We start from the raw sequence: 15571 nt of genomic DNA on the forward strand, positions 1-15571 counted from the left end.
GTTTAAAATGCTGCAGAATTTTTCATTTTGGAGAGAAGTTCCCAAATAACTACTTCTTTTTTTTTAACATTATCACTTCAATTTTCAAAGCAATTGGAAAGCACAGTGCTGTATATGCTTCTTACTACACCAATTCAACAGTTCTCAGGAGGAGCATTCTCCCATTCAACACACTGCTGTATTTCACATCTTCTTAAAAACTGGGCTATTAATTTTTTAAGTTAAGCCTTGAATAATTACTTCATTTAGAGCATTTCTGCACTGGCAGACACAAAAGGCTTTTTTCATTCAACCTCCAATTATAGACAACATGATTACCTACTCCATACAAATATAACTAGCTGATTAAGAAAAATAAGAGATCAAAGCTCTTGGAGCACATATCCTTGGGATTGCAACAATCCATTCAGTGACTTCAGAAGATAAAACACTGCATTCGCACAACACATGTAAGCTGTCAACTCCTCTAACTGTGAAGTTGTCTCAACCACAATAAAGAGCAACCTTCATGAAAGGCAGAAGAAGGCTCTTTTCACTTTCTGAAAATGCCAAGAGCTTCTGGGGTGCCAGCAGCATGTAACGTGAGAGGCATGGCTTCCTTGCACATCCTTCAGTTCTAAGCAACAAACTCAGCATGGTATCAGACTTTATCAGTGCTTTCCACAGCTGGGCTTATCATCAATTATTCCCACTAGTCCCGATCATATGAGCCTCTAAGTGTTAGCTCTCCCTGATACATCCTAAAGTCCTCTCTGAAGCTTTTGATCTTTTCTGTTCACTGTGTTGACAAGGTTAAGGAAGTCATTGGAGAATGCCTTTCCTCCTCTCAGATTTCCATAGTTCACCAGGTTAGGGTATCTAGCTCCAGAGCAACCAGCAAGTCCACCACACCTGCAAGACAGACTTGGACCCAGACCAAGGCAATGGTACACAACCTACAGCCCAACTGCCATGGAGATCTGGCTTATCAATGGATGAGAAAGCACTTTCTTCAGGGCCAAGCCAAGATCATGCCCAGAGCAAAGATCCAAGAGAAGGGTTTTCACACAAAAGCTTGCACCTCCAGCAATAAAGATATATTTCTATGACTTTGTCTTCCCTAACATAAACAGATGCTGACACGTAAATATGTGTGTACACAATTATTTGAAAAATTCCTAAACAAAACACTCCCCCCTACATATGCCATTCTCTTCCTGGGAAGGGGATGAAAGCAACAGCATTTGACAGATGTTAGACAAGTTGTTTAATGCATTCCTGAAAGCACCTAATGAACACCTCATATGAACAAAAATTTCCTCTAAACCTACTACCTCAGCTACATATAAATCTGCATTACTCTGGCTGCTGGGCAAGAGGGAAGGATGCTTATATCCTATTGTTTTGCAAGGTTTACCTTAAAGCTTTTTAAAAAACCTAAAAATACTCACGGGAGAGAAAAGAAAGATGACATGCAGCAAAGTCAAGCTCAAACAGGGCATCTAGGAAGATACTAAGCTTCAACTTGCCAAATTTCTGACACATTATACCTCAGGGGTGAGATCAGAAACTCGCTGAAGGAGATGGGTGTGAGCAGGCCTTCACATGGTGCCTGGGGATCTGCAGCCCATGGTAGCAACACCATTTAAGGGATCTTGCAGGTTCCTACATTAGTCAGCTCTTCCACAGGTTAACCAAAAATCCTTCCGGCCTAACAGCACTGCTGAGTTGCTAATTTGGCAACTGCCCAACTCTGCAGGCCCAGTACAGTTATCATAGCTCTGCTGCAGTACTTTTCCCCCTCATTTACCCATCAGAGTTCATGGCAGCATGTATGGATGATCTAATTTCACAATTCAGCTACCCCTATTCCTACATGCCTTCAATTTCTCCCACACTTCCTATTTATGAGCAAGCACTGGAAAGTACTTCTGTGGAAACTTGAGGTTGGTGCTTTGTACTCTTTAATTGTAAATTTTCCGATTTTTCTTTTTTCTTGTACATTCTATTTCACTCTTTCCCTTCTGCTCCTACAGTGATCCATCTGTTGTAGAGATCCCCCACAGTCAGAGCAACATAGAAATATCCCATTGGAGGGCAGGGGTTATGCACATTCACATGCATGCAAGATCCCAAAGCCTCTTCCATCAGGACTAACCTAAGCCACCTAAAAAAAAACCCAGCATGGTAGAAATAGCATTAAAAAAAACAGTGTAGAAGACGATTTTCACCATTTCCACTTCACATACTCTCTTGACTTCTTTCATGCTAGGTCACATTTCAGAAACACTCTCACACGGTTGCTTCTGCCCCATCTAGCTTGTGCCATTCCAGCTACCACAGCATCCCTCTTCTTTGCTTACTGGGAGCACCTTGCTGAGAAAGAGCTATGACTCACAGTCTGAAGAGACTTACTGAAAAGGACGACACTGCCTTATCTCTTTAATATACCAATTCTGCAAATAAACTAGTTGGAGAGCTCATCTGGTGGTCATGTTCCAACCACGTTTGGCATTTCCATCCTTTTTTAGATAAAAGCACTGTGAGCATACATATTTTCACAAAAACAATGCAGCATTATACTTGCACATGTGCTTGGTTTGTCTGTGAGAATAAGACCAAACAAATACAGATGGAAAACCTTCCCACAGGCTTGGGCCTCTCTACAGCTGCATCCACAGCAAGTTCTGAGTTTATACCTCAGATTAAAAGACCCCATCTCTTAGAAGACAAGGCATTTTAGAATTGTTTAATGTTGCTGTGCTACACAAGTATCAAAAAAGTGTCAAATAATATTTTACCTGTTTATGACTGTAAGACTTCATGCAGTCAACTAAGAGATCAAATAGTGGATTTCTGTTCATAAAATCTTGTCATTCACTATTTACTATACTACACAAACTTCACCCCTTCTTAAATATAATTTTGCTTTATTTCTTCCTGTTCTTTAGGACAGAAAGGATTTTGTGAAGTCTTAGTAGGACTAACACACTTCACCACAAAAAACCCTAAGAAGTTTTAGGTCACATAAAAACAAGTCAGTCTAACGTTTTCTTTTTAAAACACAGACACTGAATTGCTAGAATTTTAGTGTTTTTTGGAAGGAGCATAACCTGTTTCTCTAAACACAATATTTGCATTTTAGTTCTGTGAATACAAAGGAATTCAAGCACCTCTGAAGACCTATAGCAAGTCTAGTCAAATTTAGGGTGCTGATCTCTAAACTGAGGCAACGAGTTATGAAATTCAGGCATTCTAGGATAACCATAGTCAACTTCTAGAACAGAGAGTACCTTGAACACTAAGTTCTCCCACCTACAAGATACCCAGCCCTCATGGTCTTTTGATAGTGGGCATCAGCAGCAGTAACCACCTTTCAGATAACACAGCAGCTTGAGTTAAAACCCAGAGGAGGAAAACCATAACTACTGGTATTCATTCAGTCAGGGGACCCCATCTTTCACATTTAGAAAATTGTCCTAGCTAGAGGATTTCCTGGTTAACAGCAATTGCTAGCTCCCCTCTCAAAGTCAAGGCACTGTGAACTTAGAAATGCAAGTATCATTAAAGTGTCATGTAAGACACAAGACTGTGAAAGAAAGAGGGGAATTCTTGTGTATTGTCACAAGCACTTACCCGGAAAAGGGCAGGACCAGTATTCCAGATACAGCTCCCTGGAACTAGTCTCTATCTCACACCAGATTATCACTGAATAATCCTGGCTCTCTAAAAACCTGCTGGTACCAAGCTCTGTTTGAGGAGGGTGGGTGGATGCTGGTCTAACACAGGAGAGCTTCTGCCTTACTAACAGGAGCAATTACCCGGAGACGTAAATTCAATCCTTCAGGCAGGGCAGAGACCACAACCTGGATCTCTTGCTTCTCCAAGAAGCACTCTAAGGCTTTCTGGTTTTTTTCTGTAAAAAATGTTAGTGGGACAGTAGCTTCTATTCAAATGAAGTTATGCAGACCTGGTCACACCCGACTCTAAAAATTTATTCAGACAGAAGAAAGATTTCAGGTCTCTAAAAACCTGTAGCTCAACAGGTGAGGGAGAGGTGAAAAGATTCTACAGACATTTCTAAGCCTGTAGTTCCACTAGTTTATTATGCCAGGGATCTTTCAGACTAGTTATGAGTTATCTAATGATTGCAGGTGCTAAATCTGATTACCTGCAACATAATATGAATTTGTTACAGATTTAAGAGAATATAGCTAAGGTATATTTAGAGGCACTGAAATCCACACCACTAAAATTAACTATATTAAGTTTTCCTAGCTACCATACAGATCTTACTGGCCACATCTTGTGCAGCTTTGTTTCAAAGTCATTCGAAATCTTCTGGCTCTGATCCCAGCAAGACATTTTAAGACTCACTACACTTCTACAGACATAATCTGACACTGGAGAATCTTAGCCAAATAAACATGACTAGTATCAAAGATTTTGCTTGAGCAACATAGTGAGTGTAATGACAGAAACATGCAGAAGATAAAACATCACAAGGCTGACACACAGCACAGTCAGCAGTCTGGCAGTAGTTAAAAAAGTCTCTGTGTAGGCACTTAACAGATGTAAGTTACTTCTGCCAGGATAAGCCTTAAGACTTCATCTTTATTGAAACTGGCTTGGCTGACATGTGCTTCAAAGCCATTGTGCGAATACTCTCAAAAAAAGTGGAAAGAACAAAGGGAAACATGGAATACAGGATGAAGCCTTATTTATTATCTACTTATGGAGCTCAGGCTGCATGAACAAAACATACAGTCGTTATATATAAATGCATCTATCTTATTTTTCAGACTTAAAGATCCCAGACGAAATGTTTTCCTTTCCCTTCTTCTCCATCATGCCCACTTAATTCATGAGAATCAGCTGACTAAAATGCTGAAGGGCCAATATTCTCATTTCACTTGAGAGTTAAAGAACAGAAGTCTTTTCCTTGCAATGCAAGGAACAGAAAAACACTTGAGCCTGTCAGCTGATGATGTGCTTACACTTCCACATATGAATATTCTGGACTTCAGACTAGTCCTTTTTATTTGCATACAAAGCTTTTCATTGCTCTTTTGTTATTTGGCAAACCTACTTTGACAGTGTGAGTTAATAGTTGCTCCTTTTCCTCAAATTGACGAAAAAATGTTCTTTATAAGAACTGGATTGTAAAGTCTGTCCTGTGTTTTCTGTACACCATTGAAGTGATTCAAGAGTATTCTGCAAGACACTGTGACTTACCTAATGGAAGAAGATGGGAGAAAAATCAATCACTGAGTTGTTTTTTATTCCAAAGTTGGGCTTAAAACCAGAGCATACAAAGAAAAATACCAACTCAAAGAACTAGTTCGGAATGGCTTGGTTATTAGGCATTAAGTACTGTGCTGCTTGGAGATCTGGCCAATGTGGTGCCATACTTACGTGAAGATGAACTGACTGCAAATTGAGAGTCAAGTTTTCCTCCACTGCTTTCAGTGTTAACCACTCAGAACGATAAGTATGGATTAAAAAAGCAGCAGGAAAAACACTTCTGTGTATCAGTAACATTGCTAAGGATCATAGCTGTTTTATACTGCCTTGAGGAGGTAATCAAGCATGAACAGAGATGAGCAATGAATTTACTCAGTAGGAACGATTAGCATGCAGCAAGGGGGAGATAAAATTATGCTGAGCTATGTAACTGTGAACCATTCTAAACATTGAATTTTCTCCTGGAAGCAACCAGAATTCTTCTGAACTAGCACAGACTAATAAACAGCCCTGTGCACTGCTTGCTGCTTGTCTCCTCTTGACACAATTCAGATGTTCAGAATCACAATGCATGTGAAAAGGAAGTGAAAAGGGTGAAAAGGAAGAAAACAGAGATCCAAAAGTTAGAGCTTAGGTGGCTTTACACCACACTCATATCCAATGGTTTTATGTTGGGAGTCAAAGATACCAGTGCTGCATCTGGTTTTATGAGATGCTTTTTATAGAATGTGAACAGTTTTAGTCCTGGAAAACACAATTCAGTGTCAACTTAGGGAGCTGGATTTTTGGATAAAAACTTCTGAAAGCATCAGAAGACCATGAAATCCGCAGGAACTGCTACATAGAAGTAATTCGTAAGGGTTTATTCTTGATGAATAAATAATGATCATTTGAGGCTTGTAATAGGATTCCTGGAAATATATATCAAAGTGTTGCTTGTGCACATCACTGTCCCAGGTCAGCTTTACAATGCATAAACAATTTTTTCACAGAGGAGTTAACCTTTAATAAAAAGGGTAATGCTGTGCCTGAAACCTGTTCTTCAGCAGAACGGTGAAAATTATCAACAAGGGTCCATGACCATCCCCCATGAAGAGATGCAGTCCCCTGACACAAGGGATCTGGGGCTGTCACCCTGTCACTGTCACACACCACCACCCTGCCAGCACACAGGCATCTGTTTCAGCTTTCAGGTCCTCATGCACAAAATATGCTCCCCTGAGGGTAAAGCCCAAATAAACACCAGCCTTCTTCACACAAAAGTATCAGAGGCTCTATGGCCTGGGCACATTGATCTTAAAAACTTCCATCAACTCAAGTCATTTCTGTGGTACTTTTACGCTTAGAATAAATACCTCAAGAAAGAAATCTGATTCCTTCCCTTGACATTCTTCTAAGTACCTTAACAATTATTTGGCAATGTTTCTGCTACAGATAATGATATATATAAATAAAAGGCAGCACTACTTATGTCTGCCAGCCTTGGCTCTCAATTCCATCTGCCAATGCCATAGGACTGTGAAATCCATTTGCTGCATTGTCGCCCACAAGATGGTCATCTGAAATGTGCACAACCCACCATAGTCAACCATGTGCAGTTAATACTTGTTAAACATGTGATAAACCACTGAAACAAATTACCTTCTTTATTTAGCAACATGCCTTGAGAACAGATTTTCTGATTTAATGGGATAGTTCTGTCCATTATCCCATTAGATACACATTGCTAGAAACACCCCGGGCATCCTATTGCCAAATAAACGACTTAAGCTATTAAAGGCTCTTCAAACAACATCAGTTCCTTCTGTGCTTGATTATTGAAGAATGGTCTCATAAAATATCACCCATTAGATCAGATCACCGAATAAGCAAAGAGCAAGCAATAAGTCCCACTTCCTATCAACTTCTCACCAAAACTCATATTCTGTATATCTGCCAATGTTTTTTAAATAGTTACACCATCCTGATTATTTCCTCACAGCGAAAGCTTTCAGATTGATCTTTCACAACAAACCACAGCAAGACGACACTGGTAGCTATACATGGGCAATGAAAAATTCAGTGTTCTGACTCCAGCTGCTTCCTGTACCTAGCATGGAGGAATAATGTCTTCTTTGCATTTCACTTAGAATGCCTTAGTGTTACTATTTCTTCTCCTCTTTTTATTTTGTTCTAATAAATTTTGAAACACTGAAACATATACTAGAATATTTGGCCTAACCCAAAATATTTTTAAATGCTTGCCCGAATACAAAAGCTCTATACAAAGCTGTTGCATATTAACATGGTGCTCCATTCAGAGCTGTATGAATACTTACACTAGATTGGGTCTATAATGTCAAATAGAACTGGAATCTGTTTCAGTATGATTTTATGCACCCAGAATTTTTCAACATATAAAAATCAAGCATCAATTATGGTGACATTTTGAGAAATGACCTCACATTTAATAAATGCTGGTTTGTGACTTTATTCTTCCTTCCTCCAAAAACACTCCATTTTGCCTTAAAAAACAAGGCACTATAAAAGCACAAGAAATTAAAGCAGGAAGTGCTGAGCAAATGCATGAAACTACATAGCTGGTCAGTCTGTAAAAAAACCCAAAACAAAATATGGTAAGTGAAATAGTAATGTCAGAAGAAAATAGATCTTCACAGCATAAGGCTACTGTTACAAAAAAAAATCAAATGTGAAAGCCTTTGTATACCTTGGGGAAATAAGAGATATTGTGCAAGTTCAGTTCTTCTCAGCCCACTTGGTGTCTCCTAGAGATGCATCTATCTGCCAGCTAAGAGCATAAGCTTTATTTTTCCAAGAAAATATATTCATTTGATTTCACATACTGGCTAGGCTCCCAACATCAAGAGCAATGCCAGCATTCAAACACTCTTAGCTTAGGTTTTTAGTCCTTAACAAGGTTTAACACAAGAAACCAGCACCAGAATTCTGCATTTATCTTCCAATCCACTTGTTTCATGTGTCTTTGTTCAAACACCCGTCCAACTGACAAGTTCACACCATGCTTCTAAGCCTCCCCTAAACTCACAAAGCTGGAGTGACGCAGCCTAAACAAACCCAGCAGCTAGTGGTACGTGCTGTCACTGCCAGTTGTGTCAGAGCTGTGATGGGAAATGCCGTCTTGGCAGCACCCTAAGGAGCCTATTTCAGTCACCATTTGAAACTGTTCCTTGGAGATTTCTTACAGGGCTAATTACAGCTGCACGTGTAGGGTAGACATCGACCTATTCTTCCAACTGAGTTATTGATTTATTTTATTATTTATAGTTATTTAATGAGAAAAACTGCGTACAATGCAGGAACAAACTGAAAATTCCATGCTAGCATATTACATGACCATGAAAGTGCTGTATTGATCCAGGTGAGAACGATAGATTATCTCCTTCTGATCATACAGCAGAAAGTACTTCCTCTGCTTAAGAAGTTTCACAGCAGTGCTTACCAAGCCATCTCCTCTGCCTTGTCCCAGAGTCATGACAGTAATAGTCCCTACATAGGACAAAATCAGTTTCACTAAACATGTGAATTTTCATCGTTTGCCTTCTTTCTCAGCTTAATGAAAAGAAATGCAAAATGCCTCTACTGCTTTCTTTTTAAGTGCTGACACCTTTGCTTCACTTAGATCAGCTTAATTGCAACACCAGTAAATTTATTGCTTGTCTTACTTATGTCTTTAATTCTAAGAAATCTTCAAGCAGTTCAGTGTACAAGAATCATGTTCGGACACAGCAAAAGAGAAAAATTACAACATACTTAGGGTGAAAACCATGAAATCCTTTATTAATCTGATAATATGACAGACTAATCCATTGGTGAGGGTTTTTTCTTACCTCAATAATCTTGTCATGAATTTGCAGGCCTTCTGCTTTGTCTGCAGGTCCATTTTCCAAAATCTCCGACACATAAATTCCCTCAGCAGATTCCTCCTGATTGTTCTGTACCAGGCAAGAGGGAAGTTGCAAAAAGGGCCACATTAGTACAAAAACTGAGATGGTACTAAAATCAGCAGCAATGAAAAATGTAAATCCACCTGAAATATGCAGTTCACTTTTCTAGCTAAGAATTAAGCTCCTTGAGAGTTTTTTTAACTTGCTTAACACAAAGTAGTCATTAATCAAAAGGACAGAATTAATGAACTATTCCAGAAATTTTTATAAGATTATCCATTTACTTCCGGTTATTTTAGTCTAAATGAGACACAAGGTGCAAGAGTAATCCGATCCCAGCTAAAATACTTGGAGCAAACCTCAGACTTCACAGCAGCCTAGCACATAAATGCACAGTAGAAGACACTCATAAAAATGGATGCACAGGTGTCTCTCCCAGAAGGAAAAGGGGTCCTGCAGTACTGCTGCTTGCAAACTCCCTTACTGCATTTGAAAATAAAGCTCCAAAGAACAAAGTGACACTAGTTAGCTGGCACGTTACATTGACAGGATTTGGTTGGAACTGGTTAACCTCATAAATCCTATTCACATGGGAGATTGAGAACTTGCTCAACTATGAAATCCACACAGACGAGCTGTGGACAAAAAGAAAACCCACTTCCAGTTGATCTCTATGCAACACTAAGTACAGCTCGCATAAGGTCAAATTTAAAACAGACAAGTTATCTGCCACAGCTGCAACAATATAACTGATGTTGCTGTACATGCTGGAACTGCTTTATTTCATCACATGGTAGTTAAAAGTAGTTTTAAATAATTATTAATAAAGAACTAATGTCAAGCAGACGGTGCCTACTTACAGGGTTTTTTTGAGTGTTTATACAAATAATAACCTAATTAGCAATAACTAAAGGAATAGTTTACCCGCTGATTTATGCTTTAGATTATGATGCTTATTTTCCTTCTGTGACTGGTGAATCCCTGACCAACAGCACAGTTCATTTGTGCACAGGTTTCTAGTCTAGGTCCTATACACTCATGGGGAAAATGCTTTATAACTTTTTCTATTAAGAAGACTGTAAAGGCATATGTAGAACATACTTTACACAATGTGTCAACAGTCCTGTGGAGACTTAAGCCAGGTAGATTTAAGGTTAATAAATATTTGTTCAACATAATATTAGTCAGACTATGTTTTCATAAACTCCTTTTTTTTTTCCGCCTTGTCACAGAGACTCATACATGTCAGGTAAGAGGCAAAAGGGAAACACAGTAACAGTTTTAGCAATATTTTGAAATGACGAATGAACAGACTTCCATTGACTTCCCATCTAAGCAGCAAGAAATGAAACTGATAAAAGAAGCGTAATGGCCACTAGTGAAAAGACAAGAGTAACATGGTTTGGTTTTAACTTGAGAAAACCAAAAGTTAAATTACAGCACTTAATACATAAAACTGTATTTCCTTCCATCGGAAATTTCATTGGCTTTTTCAAAAGCAACATATGACCTGTTAAGAAAAAGGGTATTTCAGTGTGGCTTGTGGTCCCCATCAGTTGCATGTGCTGGTACCCACCAATCCTGACAGGAAAACACAGCACAAGGCACACTGAGCTGCAGCACTACGTCACACAGCCCAGGTGCCGTGCAGCAACTGTGCCCGCAGCACACACCTCCCTCCAGCCTGGCTTTGACGTGGTGTCCTCAGGGGAAACCGTCCTCTCAGCCAGACAGAGCTGGGGCCCATCAAAGCAGCCTTGCTCCCTCAGAATAATGAATCACCTCTCAGAAACACACTTATGAGAAGCAAGTTCCTTTCTGACAAAATAAAAGATGATCCTATGATGAGTTGTTCCTCTCCTCCTCCCTTCAGGTAGGAGGTAAACAGTGGGGATACCTATTATGGACTGAAAAGAAACACAGCCAGCAGAAAGTATGTGTGTATGTTCCCAAAGTCATCAAGAGCTTTTTACAGTGGGGAAAAAGCTGCATTGTACTTATAAAACACAAATAACATGTGGTGAAGAACTCATTCCCAAGCAAGTGACTAATATAAAGACATCACTGTTCTGCTCTTCTGCTGCAAGAGCCAACGCTTCAACCAAGCCAACGCTTCACTTTTCCCCGAACAACCTGAATGTACAGAGCACCTTCACCAACTCTTTTTGTCTTTTTAATAACAACTCCTGTTCTACTATTTAAGCTTTTGAGCAGAACTTTGTGTTTTCAATATTTGAGTCAACTCAAGCATTTTTTTTTTCCTGTTCTATCCTCAGGTCCAGATACACTGAGTCTCACACTGATATCTGGGAAATGTCAATCAAATGCCTATGGTAGTCACATTTATCAAAATAAGAACAAAACACAAAGGAACTTCCAAGCTGAACTTCAAAGACTCAGAACCACCTGAGACCATCCCTGCCTCACAACATCACCAATTTGTCTCCAAATATGAGTGTTAATAGAAATTAATTTCCTTTTCTCCATTCGGCAGTTTTCTCAACACCAGAGCTATAGACCTCCATATATTTATCATTTACTCCTTAAAACTGCAAAATAATAAGTCAGAAAATCTGACAGTTTGTGATACATATAACTGTTGCAGCATGCACTGTCAACATCTAAGCCCTTTGAAGAAGCTCAGTTGCCATCCCAAGGAAACAGAACACATGCTCCCTTTTCCCTGCAGTTCTCCTACAGATGTAAGTAAGAGAAGTCACAATGCAATCCTAACTAAAGATGGTCTGGATTTTGTTACTGTTATACTCCAAACATGGCATGTGTATTTTAACTTGTAGCCACGTGTTGTCTCACCCTTCCACTAGAAAAATCTAAGAAACTCTTAGTTTGGATTTACAGCCCAAACATATGATTACTGCTGGTCTTCATATTTACCCACAGGGAACAGTAACTCTGCAGCAACTAATGGGAACAGACTCTTTGGCACCACTAAATATAGCTTTAGAGAAGAAGATTGCCAAACTAATAGACAGGGTCCTACTCCCCTCCTCAATAATATTAGAAGGCTACAGTTCTCCCACTTAACAAGAACCTGATCAGTACATAATTATTACCAACCCTTTTTAATCAACTATTAATTTTCCAGTTTAACAGGTTTATTTACCCTTCATATGCAATAACAGTCCTGATTAATGCTTTTGGAAAGATGAAGTGAAAAAAAAGCACAAGCATATTCATGTGTATGTTCTAGGTGGGGGCTAGTGATCCTTATGCATATCCTATGGTTTGCAATGAACTTTCTAAACCTAGACTGATGAGATTAAGATATAGCATTGATGAAAACCATTTCAGTTCATAAAGAAAAACTGAAAGCAGGCATGTGAGAACAGGACATGTGCTTAAACTATCTGAGCTACAGAAGCAAATTTTCTTCTTTCCTTTAAATGAAGAAAAAAAAAAAAAAAAAAGGCAAGCTGTTTCACAAAATTCCAATGGCTTAATCCTGCAACAATGACTTTTACAAGTAGTCTCAGAGATTTCCATTGAAGAGCTTGCATGAATACACATTACTCACATGGGAACTGAGTGTAAACCAGCCTAAAGAAAAACACCAGGAACACCCTTCCAAAAAATTAGAATAGTAAAATCCTCATGAGATTATGTCCTCCAAACAATGACTCCAATTATACCTGAAAATAAACAGTTCTTCTATCTGAAGAACAGATTCCATACCTACTGTCATCAAAAGTAACTCTTTACTAACAGTGTATAGAGTAAAAGTAGATACGGACAAAATCACCTACAGTTACTTTTCTCATTACCTGATTGGGTCGTCCTCCTATAATATTGAATCCCAAAGTGTCATTTTCACGGTGTAGCATGATCATTATTGGTTTGCGTTCTCCTCCCTAAGAAGCAAGAGATGAAATATAGTTAAAGAACACTGTCTCAAGAAGAAGGTATTAAATGAAAGCATTAATGCACATAAGATTTTTAGCTGGAAAATATATTAGATAAGGCTTGAAGGAAAATTAGGCTGAAAAGACTTGGTACTGGAAAAAAAAAAAAAGAAAAGTCATAAGTCACTGAAAAGTTAGCAAGTAACACCTGATTATCTCCAGTTATCTTCAGCTGAACATAAAAAAGGACAGACTTTTGGCGTGAGGAACGCTCGGCACCACCGAAAAAGCATTCAAAATATCTAGAAGTTTCTATAAATATAAAATCCCTATACATGTTAACATTTCAAACATTAAACATACAGATTAAAATACACATTGTAATTTTCAGACCCCAAAGCCATATCAGTGCACATTTCAAAGCAACTTTCACAGAACACAGAGAAAATGAAAACCAACTCTTCATCCCAAGCTTTCACTTCTCTCCAAAAGGAGAGAATCCAAAACAATATCTGTAAAAATATAGGTTTTATTCTGAAAAAAAGGCTTAAAATATAAAGCAGACACTGAAAAGCAGAAATGGAGTAAAAGTTAAAAATGAGAAAAGAGAAATATTTTTCTTCAGTGGACCAGGTAAATAATTAAAATTAAAAATAGGAAACAAAACAAAAAAAAGGAGGCTTTAGCACAGCAAGTTACCTTATTTTACGATGAAACACATATTTTATTAACTGTGTCAGTGACGTGTTTAATGCCCGAATGGTGCATTTGAATTTAATTACGTATATTTTTCCTGTACTCAGTTTTCCTGCCCAGCTCCTGTTTTATTCATTCTCCCGCTCCGAGCGGCGGGAGATGCCCGAGCGGCAGCGCCCACAGCGACACCTCCCGGCGGCGCTCGGGAGCGGCAGGTGCTCCCCGCGGTGCTCCAGCCTGTCCCCGCACCTCTGCCGGATCCTTTCCGACAGTCCCGACACCTCTCCCTTCTTCAGCCACCGCTCTCCTCGCACACCTCTCGCTTAGCAGACTGCTGCCCCACTCCACATGACCTTATCTCATCTGCCAAGAGATGAAGCAAGTGTGTAGCACACCTCTCAGATCCAGCAACCTAAACCTCATGGACTAGCTAGCCAGAGGAAACTTAAAAAAAAAAAAAAAAAAAATTCAAGTTTTCAGAGTTACTCAGTGCCACGAAGACCCGTGAGATCTGTATTCTGAGCCATTCTGGGTCCTGCGAACAACGTCCCCTTTCCCATTTTCCATGCAGCAGGCAGATGCCCAGCATACTACATTGCTTCAGGCGTGAGTTTCACTGCTCAGACCTTTTCCACCTAGGATTTTGTTTCCCAAGGGTCCGTGAAGACTTAGGTAGAAAGAAAAATTGTTTGCATTAAAACACTTCTCACCACGGCTGCAATCAGCACTGCCTAAGCCTGCACAGTGAGCTTCCAGGTAGGAATTAAAAACCAACCAGCTCCATCACAGCAAGTGAAGCCAGCTCACCGCAACTCTCGGATGGTTTGTTTCGCCTACGGAAGAGAGTCGGTCTCTGGGCAATGCCCTCAGACCTGAGGGGAGAGCGCAGCACTGCTCTGGCCTCTACTTATCCACGGCGGTAGCTGTCATTCCATTCTACCAAACCAGAGAGGCTCTGATGTCCTTTCGCCATCGTTTCCAAAGTCTACAATAATTTTACACTCCAGTTTTTTAAGACAACTTCTCAGCTGCTCAAATAAAAGTTAAAAGCCAGGTCCACGCCCCTGAGCTGCCGCCACTACCAGCTGGAGTAAAATGAGCAGCAAAAGCAGCTGGGTCCCTGCGAGGCGGGGCAGCCTGATGCGGACACCCTTACCGGAGGAACCAGGACCCGTCCGCCGGCCGAGCAAGCACTCGATCGCAGCCTCTGTCAGGCACTACTGGGCTCACCGCAGCGCGGGGTTTCGGCTACCGACGGGCGCCGGAAGAAGGACTGACAAGAAGCGTGTCCCTCGTAGGGGTGTTACCAAAAATCAGTAAAAATAAAACTCTTCTTCATTTAGCAACAGGGTCCGGCAGCTATATCTCTCCGAAAGAGGCGAGGGACGGGCAGGGGCAGCTCGCACCGCCCGGGGGATGCGCAGCGGACCGGGCTGGGTCCCGGACTGCTGCAGTGGTGACTGCCGGCCCCCGGGGACACCGCCCGCCCCGCCACTCGGCCGGTCGTTCACAAGTCGGGCACGGGAAAAGCATGCTGGAGGAGAGCACAGCTGGAGGGGCGCAGACCGGGGGGCTCTGCCCGGCCGATCCCTGACGCCTCACTCACCTTGCCGGGCTGGCTGCCCGCCAGGTCCCGGGCGATGCTGCTGAGGTGGCTCATGTACTGGCCGAACTTCGCCTGGTACCGCCGCGCCGTCAGCTGCACCTCGCTCTGCAGCGCTGACAGCTGCGCCAGCAGCGACTTCTCCCTCCTGCTCCAGCGCAGGGCCTCCCTCTTCAGCTCGTGACCCGGCTCCGGGGCGCCGCCGCCCCGCAGCGCCCGCAGGAAGCGGTGCCCGCCGCCCGCTCGCGGCTGCCCCACCGAGCTGCCCGGCGCGCGGCCGGAGG

The 15571-nt window shown here is 41.0% G+C and overlaps 1 protein-coding gene across 5 annotated transcripts in view; it reads right to left on the reverse strand.

Annotated features, from left to right (window-relative positions):
* PDZRN4 (PDZ domain containing ring finger 4) overlaps positions 1-15571 on the reverse strand; it is a 268515-nt gene that overhangs the window by 217707 nt on the left and 35237 nt on the right. The window contains exons 2-4 of one of the 5 annotated variants that reach the window (XM_042017977.1): positions 15291-15562; positions 12911-12997; positions 9072-9176 (exon numbers count right to left, since the gene is read on the reverse strand). In XM_042017977.1, coding sequence (XP_041873911.1) covers positions 9072-9176; positions 12911-12997; positions 15291-15562 — 464 coding nt within the window. Of the gene's footprint in view, positions 1-9071; positions 9177-12910; positions 12998-13687; positions 14369-14394; positions 14419-14491; positions 14585-15290; positions 15563-15571 lie in introns of those variants that run through there. The other 4 variants (XM_042017976.1, XM_042017974.1, XM_042017973.1 and 1 more) reach the window with 4 other exon arrangements.

This window comes from Corvus kubaryi, unplaced genomic scaffold (assembly GCF_017639235.1).
Source record: "Corvus kubaryi isolate FWS band 111438036 unplaced genomic scaffold, C.kubaryi_AGA036_p1.0 137, whole genome shotgun sequence".
In the NCBI taxonomy this organism is placed as follows: Eukaryota; Metazoa; Chordata; class Aves; order Passeriformes; family Corvidae; genus Corvus; species Corvus kubaryi.